The 18,932-nt window shown below is 35.9% G+C and overlaps 1 protein-coding gene across 2 annotated transcripts; it reads right to left on the bottom strand.

Annotated features, from left to right (window-relative positions):
- Positions 1 to 4,948: 4,948 nt before the first annotated feature.
- On the bottom strand, positions 4,949 to 18,711 carry LOC105441998. 2 transcript variants are annotated; one of them, XM_011673709.2, is made up of 4 exons: positions 18,599 to 18,711; positions 7,835 to 8,148; positions 6,684 to 6,776; positions 4,949 to 6,052 (listed from the first exon to the last, which is right to left on the bottom strand). In XM_011673709.2, the coding sequence occupies exons 2-4, from the start codon at positions 8,124 to 8,126 to the stop codon at positions 6,012 to 6,014; spliced, it is 426 nt and encodes a 141-aa protein (XP_011672011.1). In that variant the 5' UTR covers positions 8,127 to 8,148; positions 18,599 to 18,711; the 3' UTR covers positions 4,949 to 6,011. The 2 variants fall into 2 exon arrangements, with proteins under 2 accessions (XP_011672011.1, XP_030832155.1); XM_030976295.1 differs by lacking the exon at positions 18,599 to 18,711 and adding an exon at positions 10,641 to 10,709.
- Between the last annotated feature and the right edge of the window lie 221 nt (positions 18,712 to 18,932).

The following is an 18,932-nucleotide window of genomic DNA, read 5'->3' as shown; positions in this document are numbered from 1 at the left end:
ATGAATGGTATAAATTTGTTCGGCACACATTAAGTATGTTCTCATCTGTATGGAATGCGTTATCCGTGCGTCCTTTCCCTAGTCGTTTTTAACATGCGAACATATTTTGTTGGCTATTTTTTCTATATTCCCTTTATTTTATAATAATAATAATTATATTTGCTTATACAGTGCGTCCCAGAAAAAAAAACCCCGAGAATTATCGATGTTTTATCATTACTTAGTCACATTTATAATTAATAAATGACACATATTTGTAAATATTCCGTAGCAACAAACGGAATTAACAAAAGACTTAACTCCAATTCGTTGACAATCAGCCGTAGACGAAAGACTTCATGCATGGCTGATTGTCAACGAAACGGAGTTAAGTCGTTTGTCAATTCTGCTTGTTGCTTCCGGCAGGCAGCCAGTGAAAACAAATTCGTTTGATAAGATTATGGAAATGCAAGCACTACTTTAAACAAACAGAACTTTGTTATTCCTTGCTCATTTGTTCTGATTGAGGTGTCATATTTTCAGAAACTCACCTTTTTATAAATGTGATTTTCTCTTTGAAATACAGATACCGTCCGCCAAATGACTTTTGGTTTCCTCTCTTCAAATTCATTTTAATCACTTATGCGAGAAATATGCATCATATAAGGTGCACTAAATGAAAGAGGAGGATGTAAGCTTTCCAAATATGTGTCATTTATTAATTATAAATGTGACTAAGTTATGATAAAACATCGATAATTCTCGGTTTTTGTTTTGAAATGGATAGAATAAGTTTTAATATGAAGTTAAAATCATTTTGTTACAGCAAAATTTACATGTTTCTCTTGTAAACTACTTCTAATTTCCTATTAAAAAAATCATATACGTCAATATTCATATGTACGCCACAACTGCACATGCATTTCCGTGATTTTAAGCGATTCAGTTTCTTTTGCGCAGGCATTTTGTAGATTCTTCAAGGTACAGTTCGTATTTTTTGTATAGCTGACTGGCGGCGGTCGTGATGAGATCAAAGCTTTGAAGCATGTTTGGAATGTCATTATGATACTTTTGACAGAGTCAGGTGCATGTATGTATTATAGAATGGATCAGTGTCCATTTGTAGTAGGTCCATGAGCCAACGATGGGTTGATAAAAGATGGGTTTGCATCATTATTATAACCCAAACGATATCCCTATAATGCCTAGCCGCGGCGGCCGTGGGGTCAAAATATCTACGACCAATAGCATTTATAGGGCAACCGCAACATTCCCACGGTCACATGCTGCAGTCGCATATGTTAGGGTAGACGCACGGCGTATTTTGAATTTGTAGAGACAGAAAACCTGCGGCTGCCGTATGGCCTTTGACGTGATGACGCATGGTCGCCTTAGAGCGTCCCTGCGGCGGCCGTACAGTTTTTGACAAATACCAAGGCAGACGAAAGGTAGCCGCAATGCCACCGTACGCCCGACGTATGGTCGCCATGGAACCGCTCTACGGCATGGCTATGGTGTGTCTTATTATCTAATTGCTACGGTAAACCTAGAACTGAAAAAGGTTATAACTCCCGGTTATAATCCCACGACGACCCGTACGGCCTGTAAAGATAGGGAAACGCCCTAGAGTGACACTGAGGCCAACGAAGATCCTCTGCGGTCGCCGCAGGTATCTCTCGGTTTCGGGGGCCTACGACCGCCGTATCCTAGCCCTAGAGCAAATGTGACTTAGGCATTATGCCTGGATTACATTTGACCCGGGTGCCCTACGTTAAATTAGTCTACGATTTTTCGTGCGATTTTGGGGGGAATCGTAAGAGGCTACGGGCTACGATGTTTGTGATTATATTATGTACATTATGTTTACATTTCATGTATTCTGTATGGCAGGCTGGGGCAATCCGTACAAAGGCTGCTCGGAGATTGTACGGAAATCGTGCAATTTCAGTGCAGTAGCCGTACAGTCTCCGCAGACTCCGCACGGAAATCGTACGGTGACCGTGCAGTCGCCGTGCCGATTTTGAGCGTTTTTTTAACCCCGCCATTGCATATATAACGCATATGTAACAAGTCGAACTTTGGACGCAATTTACCACGCAATTGTAAGATTATAGGTCAAGCACACGAAGGATAAGGAGCATGAATTATCATAGATCAGTTCTGCTTGGTTCATTATGTCCACTTCAGCCAACCCCCCACCGTAATTTTTCCATTTAGTATAGGCAAACATTTTGCCAAGGTAAGCAAAAACATGAATATTCATGACACACCATGACTATTCGATTATTAACAGAGAGGTGCAATTGTGCACCACATCAAACTCCCCTACTTTCAGTCAAGTATTTCATTGTATTATGTAGTTTGGGAGGTTTATTTTACTAACTTTTTAATTATCAGATATCAATGATAATTTAAAGATATGGAAAAGGTTCTTGTATATTATATTTAGCAAAGCAATCTCACATACAAAATCACTATCAAGTGTCGTCTGATCCGCCGATTGCCGTCTGCTATATACGTTCTATAGACGGCGAACTAGCTACGTTTGTGCTGGAGAAAATGAGACAACCGGAGCAATATGAATAATTAAATGAAACGTGAAAGCTTCCGCGCTTCGCGCGGGATGGGCGAAAATGAATCAAGACAAGGATAAAGAGTAATAATTGAATGAAACGTCATAGCTTCTGCGTTTCGCGCGGGAGGGGCGAAACAAGAATTAAGATTCGAAAACAACGGATCGTCTTCTTTCTCTAATAATTTAATGAAGTGTCAAAGCTTCCGCGCTTCGCGCGGGAGGGGGGAAACTGAAACAAAACTTAGTTCCTGGCTCCGGGGTTTAGGGTTAAATTTATGTACATTGGGACATTGGCATTAATATATTTTTCGGTAATTGGTGGCCTCAACAGTCTACACCCCCCCCCCTTCCCCACTGAAAAAGGTCTAGCGACGCCCCTGATAACAACACAGTTTATACACACGATATATTTTTTGCAAGTACTATTGGTGAAGTACCGGACCACCGTCTTTGTGCATTATGCAGTAACGAAGCACGATGTTACAGATCACTTTCTCTAACTTCTAACCAATCAGAAGGCCTCCTTTTCCCCCAGAAAGTGCCGGTGGACATTAATGCGCCAAATGTGGTTCTCAAATTGCAACAGATCCCTTCTCTTGGAGGGGGTAGGAGAAAGCAATTTTACGTCATAATTATTACTCCAGGATGTGCCTGAAAATGCGTCTAATGTGGTTCTAAAATTGCAAATGCTTCCTACTCGGGGAGACGGTCAGAACCCCCTCAAAGACCCACCCCCCGCTTGGTCGCTCCGATCCCTCGCCGCTAAAAGCCTCGCTCTGTCGCTTCATCGTTGTACATATATTTCACCCCTGCCATTTTGTGCCACCCCCCCCCCCCCCGGGAAGAAATTTCTGGATCCGCCACTGATGCCCATACCCCTTAAACTGCGGGGGCTCCGCCCCTTGATCCCCGCCTAGACCCCACTTTGAAAAACGTTCAGCAGGGCCTGCATGTAAAAGTGGGGGTGATGAGGAATTTTTGTCTCCCCCCAAACAAAAACAAAAACAAAAACAAACAAAAAAGTTTTTGCTCATTACGCCACTGTCTTACTACCAAACCCAAACAAAACGCACTACCATCCCCCTAAAAAAAAACACGCACACACATACAGACTTATACATGATACATGTATGAGGAAGACGAAGCAGAGAACTTGGGAAACATATAGAGAAAGGAAGGAAGATGAGAGAGAGAAAGAGGGAAAAAGAGAGAGATGGAGAGACCACAATGAATTTGGAATGCAACACAATAAAAACTTGCATATAGGCCTATGATCCCCTTATAACAGGGACGATGACAAATATTGTCGAATCCGGAAAGATAGTAAATCTGTTAGGCAGCTCGTTGTAAACAGTGAGCTTTGAAAATTAAACGAACGATCTTTTGCGTTTGGGTTAGCCGGACAAGAAACAGACGGCATTCGTATGCTATTGTTGTCTGAGTTTGGGACAGATGAAATTATTTTGAAAGTCTTTGTGTTTCCTGATAAGTGTTGAGATCCTTGCTCTGACAAAAGTTTATGCTTATTTGTTTATCTTTACATTTGTAATATCCCCAATAACTCCCCCCACACACACACACGCACACACACACAGAAGAAGAAGAAGAAGAAGAAGAAGAAGAAGATGAAGAAGAAGGAGAAGAAGAAGAAGAAGAAGAAGAAGAAGAAGAAGAAGAAATAGAAAAAGAAGAAGAAGATGATGATGGAGAAAGAAGGAGAAGGTGGAGAAGATGAAGAATGTAAATTTCAATGTGTATTTAACAAGGTTAAACAATAAATATGCAACAACACCATGCAAATTATGTAAATCCTCAAATTTAATTTCTACAGATGACTAAGTTTTTGTGTTTTTGTACACTGTAAAGCACATAATAAGTGAACTACGTCTGAATGACATGAGTAAAGACTGGTTTAGCAATGACAAAAAGAATGTACTCCGGCTCCAAACTTTTAAACTTTTAAACCGATAAAATGTACGGAATTTGGAGCCTACGATCATAGCAACAACAACACAACATTACAACAAGGGTCTGCATTAGCCCCATTCCCTTGTAGCATTCCGTGTTTTTAATACAGCCTGCTGAAAAAATTGTTGGATGTTTGAAAATCTTTGCCTGTACTATTTTGCTTGTTACACTTCTTTACTTTAATCTATTTCATTTTAAAAAATACATTTTGATTAGCTTGTCCATTAATATATACCTTCAAGTTAGTAAATAATTTTATTATTTATTAATTGAAAACTGAGTATGTCGAAAATTGTCAGGAAATGCCGTGTAACAAACATGCGAGTTAAACAATGTTTCGAATCTGGGGGCTTGCCGCAGTAGGCCGTTTCATTGGTGAACTTCGCCTCCGAGCCCCCCCCCCCCCCCCCCCCCACCCAAGTGGCGTATCCAGTGCGGATGTTGGGCTAGCAGGTTTACCCGTCCAATCGTCGATACTCGCATTGGTTTTTGTAAAAACACAAAAACGCCAAAAAGGATATGGAGCCAATGTAGGGAAGGGGGTGGGGGATAGAATCATGGATACTGAAAAGACATGAATATGCAGGTTTATAACTGTGATGATTTCAAATCACCTGAAAATATTAATAGTTGATCATGAATTGATATTGGTATATAAAGCCGTACAGATCCTGACAGAATAAATACAGATGTGATCCATGAAATCATGTAATGGAGAAAAGGAGCCATCAATGTTGGTTGCCCTCACAAAACCATAGTGTGGACCAAGGTCATAATAAGACACTTTGGAGTTGGCACTTTAATGATCCACAAATATCAACAGATCTTTTAACCACTTCAGTGCATTATTATGGTTAAAAAGCCACAGCACTACAAATATATACAGTGCTGTTCTAGAGTCATGAAAACTTAATTGAAAACAATTTCCCCCATTGTTTTTTTGTTGTGTTTTTTGCTCAGGGCTACTTCATTATCAGATTGAAAACAACAAAATGTAAGGAAATTTAAAGAAAGAAAGTGCTGAAGTAAAAAAACATTCATATGCCTAATATACACCAGGCTTCGCGAGGAGGGGGTGGAGTATCCGAAAACATTTGGTGAACAGTTTTGGGAAGAGAAAAACGAAATATGCACAGAAAAAAATGCCAACAATAAATTTACTACTTTCTAGATGACTAGCATGAAAAGTTTTTGCTTCAAACAATTACAAATTACGTAGAAAAATTCTCCCTGTAATACCGTGTAACTAAGTCTTAAAAAAGCATTGCAATTTGCTATAAGTTTCACGACATCATGTTACTTTTTATTCTTTTAAATCATTAGTTTGGGAAAAGTAAAAGTGAAAAAGTGTTTGTGTTCTTAAACCTCCTACTAATGAAGTTATCAACACTATGTACAACAAAAAGTAAATGAAAAATAACGACAGGATGGACGTTCATATTATCATTTTCTCTTCAGTACCCTCAGGTAAGCTGGATCCACACGTGCTTTATTCGTCTTTGCACCCACCAGCGGCCTCTGCTCCCTTACCTACCATCCACAAAATAATAATATATAGAATATTAAGAAGATAGTTCAAATAAAGGGAAAGTCCACTATGATATAAAGTTGGTTTTAATAGAAGCAGAAAATGACAGGAACAGGACAGTGAAAGTTTGAGCAAATTACGAGTAAAAATAAGAAAATTATGTATTTTTAAAGTTGCGATCAATCAAACCCTAATTGGAAACGCTGTGACATATTTTGTGAGATCCCTTCCTGTTTGATCTATACAAAAAAAATATTATTGATGATAAGATAAATAAGCTGTTACATTCCCTGAAAACGTATTATGTTTCCTCATTGCCCATATTGCCACCACATTGTGCAATGGATGGTGCATAGCCCAAGGGGCGGATCCAGCCGGCGGCGGGGGAGGGGGCCAAATCCGTGAGAAAATATTTAGCGGCCACTCAGCCGACCTGCCGAATAAGCGGAGCAAACAAACAATAATATACATTTACTTCTTTTTCTTTTTTTTACAAGGGCCTGGGCCCCCGCCTATGTACTCTCTGCTGCATTGCTCGGCTGAAAGCGACAAATCGCCTTGTTGTGATAGTGGAAAGTTGTGGTCTCATAAAGCTTGTGAAAGGAATAGAAAGTTATGAATAATTATGATTACCTGGTGTGCCGCTAGGAGGGTTCGGGAGGGATACAGGTGAGTCCTTGAGGGTTTCTGCGTCTGACGGGACAGGAGTTATAAACTTCTCTAATTCTGGAGAAAATAAAACAAGAATATTTGTTATGGTTTAAGAAAAATATATCGTACTATAATTTGTTTTCTTTCGCACTCCGCTTTCATCCTCTCTCTCTCTCTTTCTCTTTCCTCCATGTTTTCTTAGGGTATTTTTTTTAAATTGTGTTCACCCTCTTTGAATATGATGACAATACAGTTTTAAAAATGTTAATTATTACAAAATAATAATAATGATTAATTTTCAAGATTTGTGAGGTCAGAGTGCGAAAATTACATCTTATAAAGCTTTGAGGGAGGGGATTAAAGAAAGAGTTGCTCTTAGTCGCTTTAAATTAGGGGCACAAGTTATGGAAAAAGGCATAAGAAGCACTTATCAGAAAGGCACTTATTAGAAAGACATTTATTAAAAAAGAAAAGGAGCATGCGTCAAGGTAAAAATGACAGTTATCAATGGTGAAAAACTGGGCACTTTTCACACCTGACTGGGGCACACACCAGAGATTAACAAAGACACTAATCATAATGGAAAATGTGCATTTGTCGAAGGAAAAGGGGAACCTATATGACATTGATAGGGGCATTTATCAAAGGTGAAAAGCGGCATTTTTGAAAAGGGGAAGGGCCTGTTATAAAAAAAGAAAAGGAAAGGAAAGGGGCACTCATTAGAAGGAAAAGGGTGCATGTGCCAAGATACGCTTATAAGAGTTAAAAAAGGGGGCATTTATGAGAAAGGAAAGTGGCTCTTATCAAAAAGGAAAAGGGGCACATATCAAAAGATGAAAGGGTACTTATTAGAAAGGAAAAGGGGACGCGTGTCAAAGTGTTAAAAAAGGGCAATTATCAGATGTGACACTTATAACAATGGAAAATTGGCACTATTATAACGGAAAAGGGGCATATATTGAATAAAAAGGGGCACCTGTCAGATTTGAATAGGGTGTAATTATACAAGTTGTAAAGGGGCACGTAAAAGAATGAAATGTATGATGGGCTTTGTTTTTAGCTCAGTAATTTTGTATCATTACTATGTGGTTGTTTCCGTTATAAATTAACATACTAAAGAATAATCTACAAACCTGCTTTGATGTCATTAGCATGGTCCTCCATTCCATTCTGTAGAAATCTCTTTCTCAGATTCTGAGCACTTTCACTCTTCCGTCCATGTCTCATAACAAACTTGGACAAGAGAGTATTGTATGCGCTACTTGGATTCATATTGTTAATGGCCCCCATCGCTGCAGCTTGGCCATCGGCTGCGGTGAATCCCAGGTATGCGCTGAAGTCGACTGCGGCGACATTCACAATCAAAATCTTTTTTGACAATTTCACCAGAAATAAGTCAGTCAAAATGTCATTAATGTCATCCATCACAAGTTGCGAAGTACTGACGCTAGAAAAAAAAAATGCATATTTAAAATGTAATAATAGAATAACGTTATGATTTAAATAAACGCATGAATGAATACATTTTTACTCTAATATAATTTTATTCTTATGTTCAGAACTACAAAAAAGCAGTAACTAACAAAGTTAACACCCTTCTCGTCCCGAACAGACAATTGTTATAATGCTGTGAGAATCATTTGCTAGAATATGTCTGACATAACAACAGCTACTGTCATTTGAAATGTGGTATTTTGTGAAATCAATTTGGAGCAATGCTAGCGCTTAAGGCATGGTCATAATAATCATCGTTTATTGTAGGATGAAGTTGTGCAACCGCCCTCAGCTTTGCCGAATCCTAGAAATATGCTTAATTCATCTTCATAGTGTGATATCACAGGAAGGACTGTCAGATTCGGTAGGGTCTGGAATCTAGTTGATTCTTAGGGGCGGCGGTTGCACAATCGGGGGGGGGTGCTTTTAAATAAACGAATTCATATAGACCAAGCAATCAATAAAGTCCGGATTGGAAGGGATTGACAAAATCTATCCTTTCTAGAGTGTTTACTCTTGCTCCAGATCGCTACCAGCGTAGCTTAAGGGCGATGTGACCTCACCCACCCCCTTCCCCTCCCCTCATTATATATATATCTCTCTCTCTCTCTCTCTCTCTCTCTCTATCTCTCTATATCTCTTTCCTCTTTCTCTCTCTCTCTCTCTCTCTCTCTCTCTCTCTCTCTCTCTCTTTTTCGCCATAATGCTTTTGGGGAGAATTTTGGTAAGTGTAGAAAGTACAGCCCACTGCTAACTATGCCATCCGTCTACGATCCGATCTTGTAAGAATTTCGCCACATTTTTTTATTTGAATCCAAGCCTTTATAATCTTCTTGATTGAGGTTCCAATAATCACGTGCCTTAAAGACCGTCAATACTACTGGGCCAGAAGGGATTAGACCACTCAGCCAGGTCACTGACAGGTGGCTATCTCATTAACTCAGCTCTCAACTAACATAAGAAAAAGAGGATCATGGGGGACCAACAGGCACCGATTGGGGAAGTTTTCTATATAGAGGAAGCAAGTAGATACAAGTAGGACAGTGGGGCTTTAAAGTGTGGTCTTCAAGTCAGAGGGGAAACAATTAGCTACACATCAGTGTGAGTCTTGCCACTGCAGTGCACTAGTCTGTGGTCATTATGATTGCTTCTTCTCAATTTCGATCCTGCTATCAACATGACTTTGGAAAAGATTTTACCTCTTCAGATTTTCATACCTAAAGCTATTGTAAATATTGACTTGACAATGTATTGATAAACTAATATTTTATGTACTTTGCCCCGACAACCGTGATATGAGTGTTCCATTATAGATCTTGTTCATTTCAACATTTGTGAATAGGGGAACTTTTTTCTAAAAGTATAATAGCTAAAGGTTCTACAACAGCATAATATACTTTGTTGTAGACCATTCACGAGCGGCTGCTTTGATATGTTTACTTTCATCTATATCATAATAAAACCCCAGTTTCTTTTGAAAGAAAAAAATCAAAGTAAGTCAACTTCAATAGTTGTGTACTTCACCTTTTCATATATCCGAATATTACTATGGGACATTCCGGTATCTGATCATGGTTTTTATGGGCAGTGCTGTATAGCATTGGGCCTTGCCTTGAGTTGATTTCTTAAGAGTAATTTGCAAGCGTGTTATATCTTGTTGAAAATGTATGTTTTCAATATTTTTCCGAATTGACGTCCCCATCATAGATGTATAAGCTAACCAACTGTTTTATGTTGAATTTTAGTAAGTAATCATTTTAGAAAAAAAAATTAAAACAATTATGCAAAGAATTTATAGTTCAAAATATGGTTAGCTGGTAAGATAATCACGAAGGATTTCTAGAAATCAACCCTCTAGGTGAATTAAGTAGCCTTGTCTATCACCTTTAGAATCCGTATGCTCACTCCATCGCACCCTTCAATGCCTGGGGCAGAAATTTCTTCCAGGTTCCAGTATAAGGCGTTATCAAAAATCATCAGTTCATATACAACAAAAAACCTTTACCATGTTATCATTTCTATGAAACGTATTTTACTTTGTTTATTACGTTAGAACCATACATGGTGCCATGGTTTTGCGGGACCACCGATCTTTATAGCTGTCGTTCTCGTGTTTTGTAAGCCTCCTGGTTGCATAGAAAAGACTATCTGAGCAAAACTGGCGTAATACTTCCAAATATGTTGTTGATGAAATAAACAATAATATATAGTATACGCTTTGCAGTGCAACACTTCCAGCAAACACACACACTTCTCAATACGTCCCGAGCATTATAAAAACGTGCATATGAAACGTTAACTTGCTCGCTAACTACGATTTATTTTGTTCAGGCTAATCTCAATGTAAATTGATTTTAAACAATCCTGGCTACATGTATTTTACATGACTCCTGCTTACATTTAATTACAGAGTAATAATCTATAAACAACACATCAAATACTCACAATAAGTTTAACAAGAGTGCTGAAAATGTCAGCAAAGCTGTTTAGAATGTAGACGATTTGCTATTTGGACTCTGCATGACATCTGTATTTATTGCTTATTGACTTGTATTAATATACTAATATGCAATGTACTTTGACCCAATAATAACTAACCTTGATATCAGTGTGCCATTATAAATGTTGTTTATTCAAATATTTGCGAAAACGGGATTTTTTTTCTTCAATATAGTATAATAGCAAACAAATCTACAAGAGCATATAATAAACTTTGTTGTAAACCATGCATGAGTGGTTGCTTTGAAGTGTTTGCTATCATCGATAGCTCAATACAGAACAATCATATGGGAAACACCGAGTTCTTTATGGCACCAAATATATAGTGAAGATAAAGTGGTCCCTATTCACCGTTAACACAGATCATGTCATACAGTTCATACCGAAGCATTGATAATAGAATGAACTTTTCTCTTTTTCTTAGGTTTTGTATATGTGATTTCTGTGAACTCTCAAGTTTTAGTCGAAAAAATGTTGAAACACTAATTTGCTAACCAGGTATATCACGATTGCAAAATACTTTAAAGAAATCAACTGAAGTGAACGAGTCCCAATGCTATACAGCACTGCCCCTTAAACCATGATCGGAAGACGTAATTTCTAATTGTAATGTTCGCATATATGAAAAGATAAAGGACAGGGCTATATAAGTTGCCCTACTTTTTTTTTTTCAATTTTTTTTTGTGATAAACAAGAATGAAGCAAAATATGAGTGATGAGGGTTCTCTTCAATAAAAAAAAAACTTCAAATTGTAGAAAATATAAAGCTTTGAAACAAAATTGTTTGATTTAATATTTCATCTGGTTTTTAATCTCAACAAAATGTTACCTTTCCTGACGTAACAAATAGGCATCACTTATAAACTGTAATACATAACATTTACTTGAATAGACGTAAATATTTACAGTCATTGTTAATAATCTACCATCGCAGAAAGTGTGATTTATAATTAAATAAAAAAGAATAATTTCCGAGACAGTGGTTAAGTATACATGGATCAATCGCAAAATATTACTGACATAAACGTGATTTCAATAAACAACAGATGACAATGAAAGCACATTATATACACAATGAACGGGTAAGAAAATACAAACAAAATTACAAATAGACATTTATATTATTGGAATGAAAATGCGCTATTCTATTTTATGAATTTCTTACAGGATAACAGAGAAAGGCCAACGCCTTAGATACAAAAATTTCAATATTGGTAGAGGAAACTGGTGAGTCTATAGGAACATTTTTATTTGTCTAATAAAGTATAATAGTTAATGATTCTAAAAGAGCATATAATACACTTTTTGTAAACCATTTACGAGTGACTGCTTTGATGTGTTTTCTATCATCAATAGCTGAATACAGAACAATCATGTGGGAAACCCCGAGTTCTTTATGACGCCAACTTGATAGTGAGGATAAAATGGTTCCGATTCATTTTTAGCACAGATAATGTCATACAGTTCATAATGAAGTATTAGTAATAGATTTATCTGTTCCTTTTTTCAAGTTGTATACGTGATCTCTGTGACCTCTCATAATATAGTAATCTGCCAACAATGTATAACACGATTGCGAATGACTTTCAAGAATCAACTCAATGGTTGTCTCAATGCTAAACTACACTGCCCATAAAAACATGACCAATATTGAAGCAATCTGGTTAGTCTTAGAAACAGTTATATTTGACTATTAATTTGTGAATGATTTGAAAGAATCGACTACTTAGAATTCATTGATTGAATTTCCCTTCAATATCAACTATTCATGCATTTGTTCATGGGTTAATTTGACTCAATATAAACTTAACCCTTTATGAATATCACGAAAAATATATATGGGTCGCAATGCACATACACATTGTCTACCCTGTATAAATATCTAACGGATGAAACCAAAAAATACAGACTGAATTACAAAGGGTTTGATTATCCAATTTTAGTATTATACAAACAATGGTATTATTAACGAATCTGAAATTCGAAAATATGTGCGTGCACAATGTATTTAACAATCATTTCCCAGGTTTAAACGAGATGATTTTTTTTTTACATGTATTTTGTTACATGTTTCCGATTGGCTGAAGGCCAATAGGTTAAAATTTAATATGAATTAAACAAAATATATGATATTTCGTTCAGCCAAAACACTTGACATTATCAAAACATCAATCAAAAGGAACAATATTTGAAATTGAAAAGTTTTATAGCATAAACTTCCTTGGGGTCATAATCGACGAAAGTCCAAATTGGACAGGACATGTTAACAATATTCAACGGACAAATAAGTATGTTTATCGGCATAATGTCTTAAAGCTACACTGTAAAAAATAATTTGTTCATTGGTAATTTTTACGTATTTTTTCCATGTAGAATTTACTTGTAAACATTAGTTTTGCCACTTACGCACTAAATTTAAGGCTTGCTAACTCAAACTTTCAATTTAGTAGAACATACGTGGAATATTTAAGTAAAATCAAATACATAAGAACTTTAAGTAATTTCAGCTTGTATTAATTTAGTAATTTTAACTCAAAATCAGAAATTATACGTATTACTCAAACAATTTATGTTGATTATTCTTATCTTTTTAAAGTAAGGACCGATGCAGTGCGTAATAGAAATATTTACATAATTTATGAATATTCATTTAGACCAAATTAAACTCTTTTTTAAATAAAACAATTTTTTTTTGTGGTTGAATGAAAATTTAAGGACTTTAAAATATTTACTAATTCATTTAACATGGCTAAGCAAAGACAAGACAATTTTTAATTGTTACCCAGTTCAAAACAAATCAAAACTTGATATTTCAGGAAATTGTCAACCAATTTTCCTTTTAAGATGCTACGATCAAGTATATATAAAATTTGGAGCCTTTCAATATGTGTCGAATTGAAGCGTATGTAATAGTTTGTGATGGTGGTAGATAATATATATATATACGGTTAAATCTTAAATAGAAGTAGTGAATGATTAGTGGATGTTACTTGTTAGATAAGATGGGTACCAAATCGTGCAATATGTAATCCTATCATAGCTTTTTTTTAATTATCTAAAATGATTACAATACTTAAATTATTTACGTTAATGTAACTCGATTTAACTGAGTAAAAATTTATTCAGCAAAATAAGTAAATTCTACTTAAGATGCCGTAGGTAATATTTACTCAATAAAAATAAGGCAATTCTTTTCCTCAATTTTATTGAGTTATTTCGACTATTATTTTTTTACAGTGTACGTTCATTTATACCTTGCAAAACGTATTTATATGATATAACCTCCTTATATCTTGCAATAACTCAATTATTGTAGTCTTGTTTGAGCAGGAACCAGTTTGAATAATTGAAAATGTTTATATCTATTACAAAAGAAGGCTGTTTGACTTTTCACTAATTCCCAATATCTTGCCCCGGCCACACCACGTCGCCATTTAAGGAATTAAATACCTTAACATTTGTTCATAATGTTAAATTAGAATTGACACTGTTATGGTCAAACACGTCAACGCATTTAATACTACCTGCAATTTAGGAAACTTATCTTGCAATAGCATGTTAAATCATTTATTTTATACACAATGTAAACATACTATTTTCTTGCCACACTGTCGTTAAAATTTAACATAATGTAAATATGTAGTTTATAAATGTATTTAAAATGTAAATAATATCTTATTTCATAATCAGACACTCCAGAAATGCCTTTGAGTCTAAGTTTGAACAAACCCCGATAACTATGTACTAGCTTCACATTTCGACTTTTTTATTTTAAAAATCCGTATTTGACAATATATATGAATCTTTTCTTTCTGTGCTTCGTAAATTTGTGTATTGTTTGTATTCTGGATTTGCCGTTTTCATTACGATGATTGTAAGGGGAATCGCTGTGTTTTATTGTAAGCCACTGGCTTTTTAAAGAAATTTCCCAGGCAAATGTTATTATGTATTATTATATCTTTGTATTGTATGAAATTGATGAATTGAACTGAACTAAGCTGAACTGAAACTACTAATAACATTAAAAATAAACTATGTGATAAGTTCGCACTAAATCACTTTCATGCTCTCCAGATATTTTCTAGCAACCTTAAATTATCACCTCAAGATATCTCAGTTTTCCTTTTAAATACAGAAGATGTGAAATAACTGCGCAGAAATGAATATTTGCTAATCATATAGAACAAACTAAGGACATATAGGATTAAAGTCTTTTGAATTGACACATACTGCTACATTATCATGATAATGATATTTTTAAGGAGACACTAAACAGGGAAGTACGAAGAACAGTAATCATCATAGGGTGATTTGTTAGTTTCATGTCATGTCAAGGTTCTTAAACCCGGTGACTACAACACTCTCTGATTCCAATAGACGTAAATCCGTGAACTACGAAATTCCGGTGAGCAGAAGGTTAACTGGCTGCATCAACATGGTCAGGGAAATCAATATTCCTCTTCCTTAACTCTAGAGGAAATAAAAATCAAAAGAAATTATTCAATTAGTCTCTCCCGAGACTATCCTCTCAACATGCATTCTTTTATCACACTATCTCAACTTTAACATTTCAGGAAAGTTGTTTTCCCTGGATTAAAATCACATTACTAAAGTGTCAATATCATTTTAAAGTATAGTCCTAAATGGCAGGATTATTGCCCGCTTTGCCTTCCAGTTCAAATATTTTACATACATCCACGCTTTTTAGGGCCTGTGTATTATCGAAAAACTAAAATCGAAAGATAAAAGTCTAATTATATCACTGAACAATGTAATAAATCTATCAATAAATTCTTTGGAGAGTAATTGTAAAGCAATCACGGAATACCGTAAGGTTGTAGAAAACCTAAAATATTTTTTTTAATTAGAAATGATAGGATTTCATATACCTTCTTCAATGATTTCAGCACAAAGACCCATGTCATTCTCCCGGAATATAAGCCGCAGTTTCAGCGCGCTCGTTCTATCTGTGCCATGCTTGTTAACAAATTGATGAAGTAAGCTCTCGTACGCCGACTGAGGATTGAGTTGAAGAAAACTCGCAATTTGAGCGTTGTTACCCTGCGTAGCATTGAACCCCAGATAAACGCTTAGCTGTGCTGGGGTGATGCCGTTAATTTCTGAGGATATCTGTATCAATAGCCCGTCATTTAGAATGTTTTCATCCATGAAACCCGCCATTGCTTCCTATTTCAGTGGATGGGGTAAAAAAAGAAATAAAAAAAAACACATTCTAGCCAGAATTTTTCCATCTGAATACGTTTTTAAAATTATAGAACAACACTGTACTGTGCAATCGTTGAGGAAAAACTCAAATCTGATATGTTCGTTGAATGACGAAGGGAAAGATAACATCGTCATACACAACGGTGATATCATTAACCGTAGTACACTTACATTTAAGGAAAAGAATATCCTCTGTTTTAAAAAAATCAAGCGCTATTTAATATATGATATTAAGGATGGTATAAAAATTATGAAAAAGTGTTGAAAATTGTCAGCAAAGTTGATATAAAATATGTATTTATGCAGGCAATATAACATGCCACTTGATAATGTAACATGACCAATAAAAACAAAACTATGTATAAAATGACGTCAGTTTCTATTTCTAATGGGGATATTGTTTGTTCTTGATAAATACTCCAGATAACAGTGCAATGGAACACAGCAAAGCATGGAGTAGAATCTTTTTATTGTTAAAAAGCAATTGATCAATGCCCTTTTGTGTGGTGTTTGCTCATCGGAGCAGATGTGCGTGGGTCATGGGGAATTCCACATTCTGGATGACGCGAAATTGCTCTGTCTTAACTTAAGGCTATTAGTTCGAATAGGCTATCATAATCAGCGAATTCATTTGCTTTAATTAATAAACTATTACGATGTGATGCACTTCGGTCTGTAGTCATAATCAATCCGCGCATTTTCATAATTTTCATCGCCCTGATTTGACATCAATGACCATTTTTTTAAAGGGGGATGACGGCTCTAAGTGTTTAGCAATTCTTCCTCTACTCACACATAATCATTGAATCATAAGACTGTATTACCTCCATCAGTATGATAACATTGCCATCGACATGAGAACAGTTAAGTTTGAGCTAAATTTCATGAGCACGGGAACTTATTTCATCGCTGTCGTTGTTCACGGTATTTTATATTCACAGGAGGAATATCTGCTTTGGAACGATTGCTTTGAGGTGATCTATAATATAGGCATTGTATAGGCATTGCAATTCACAATAATTCCGGGGATTCCCCATGCCGTAGATAACAAGGTCTTTTGGCGCCATTTTACGCTACTCTAATCACTTTGTTTCTCTCCGTCTGCCCAGCTGCCATTTTCCAGAGACATGTCTGAATAGAGTTCAGGGTACAGTAAGGAGATAAATGCTGTTTAGACTTTAAATCTGGACAGCATTTATCTACGCATTTATGATGGAATCCTGTACCTTGAACTGTGCTATGTATATGTACATTATAGTTAAAAAGATAGAAATCAAATTATTTGGAAAGATCAATGTGAAATTTCAATGAGGAATTTGAAGGCAACCAATGTAGATTTTTACAACATGTGCCCCTTTTTTCCGACGTGACATTACCAGTGGCAAAGAACTTCTAATGGGCAATTATTACTTGGTGTTGAAAAACCTATGTTCAGGGGATATAGGCCCCTGGCAATTTCTTAATCGGTCTGAACAATATATTTAAGGCTAAGATATGAATGGCTTGTTGATTTCTTTGAAGATAAACCAAGATATTTTATCATTTTGTCACATTAATTATAGAAACCATGATAACGCATCTTTCAAGTTATTTCTCTCTCTCTCTCTTTCTCTTTCTTACCCCACTTTTCCCTCTGTTTCTTTCCCTCTTTCTCTAATTTCTCTATCTCTCTCTCTCTCTCTTGTTTTTCTTTCCCTCTCTTTGCCTTTCGTTCTTTATACCTATCTCTCTCTCTCTTCCTTTTGTCTCCCCATTTCCCCTTTCTTTCTTTCATTCTCTTTCTCCCTTAAATTTTGTATCTCTATTCACATTAGCAGAAATTATCAATTTCAAACATTATTTGAATGCATTACTGTTGATCAGAACATCGTCCTTGGCAAGTAGAGAAGTTGCAAAACAATTATAACGTATTTTCAACCGTTAAAGTTTGAGCGGCGTTTTTATATGAACCCTACTTTTAAAAAATTGTGTGACGCTCATTGTTATGTTGGTGTGAACGTCTGCTATGGAAATATGAGAGATAATACAAACAAAAAGTCATTGTAAAAGTATCGGGGGATTTTCGAAATGGGTCCAAAGTTTTTTTTCAAATTTGAAATTTTGAATATAACACTCACTGTTGCTTGTGAATCGAACTTGGGGGGTCTACACAAATCAATGGCTGATTTGATACAGTCCTGCATGGCACAGAACAGTCTATGGCTCAAATTATCGTGGATTAAATCACATTTTAAGAGAAATGTAATAGCTTTTTAACATACCATATATCAAATCCGGCGTCTTTCTTGGTTCTCGAATTGAAATATGGTAGTATGTGCTTAATTCATTGATTACTCGTATTACAGCAACCTAATAGAATAGGCTTAGAACCAGGCGGATGTAGGTCCTATATTTTTTATAAAGAGTTATCACCCTTCTGGCATTCAACAGACATCATGCTATTTATGCGAATAACATTTAACACAGGGCGCATACTGATAACTTGTATATTATCGATTTTGATTTTTGTATGTTATAACAATGACAAGCTTTCTACTTGAATATGAATTATGATAAAAGGCTAAATGCATAAAACAGTTCGCAATGGGGAAAACGCCCATTAGAAAATTTTAATTTCCCTCGATTACTTAATTATTTAGTTTTTAATTTCTTGAACGCTGAGCAAATTTAAGACTTACCCAGATGCAGAATGATGTAAACTGCGGAAATAAGCGAGAAAGACACCTTATGATAGCAGAATACGAGAAATGTTCTGAAGTCTTGTTACCAGATCGTTCACTGTGTAAAGAAAATGGCGCCAACGTATAGTGCATATAGCTCCGGTAGTCGCATTTTCGCTCGCTAGATCTGCTACAGCGCATTGGTAGCTCAGTGGGCGTTACTTCTAAACTAGCCAATCAGCTGGCAATGACGTCATATTGTATGCGGCGGCAAATATATTTTGTTGAATTATCGAGAAAAAAGTACTATTTCTACTCGCAAACTAGTTTTCTTTTTAAATGAGAATGCAAC

The sequence above is a fragment of the Strongylocentrotus purpuratus genome, unplaced genomic scaffold (assembly GCF_000002235.5).
Source record: "Strongylocentrotus purpuratus isolate Spur 01 unplaced genomic scaffold, Spur_5.0 spur5_scaffold_9, whole genome shotgun sequence".
Taxonomy (NCBI): domain Eukaryota; kingdom Metazoa; phylum Echinodermata; class Echinoidea; order Camarodonta; family Strongylocentrotidae; genus Strongylocentrotus; species Strongylocentrotus purpuratus.
Note: the sequence above shows the minus strand (reverse complement) of the source record. Positions and strands in the feature narration are given on the sequence as shown.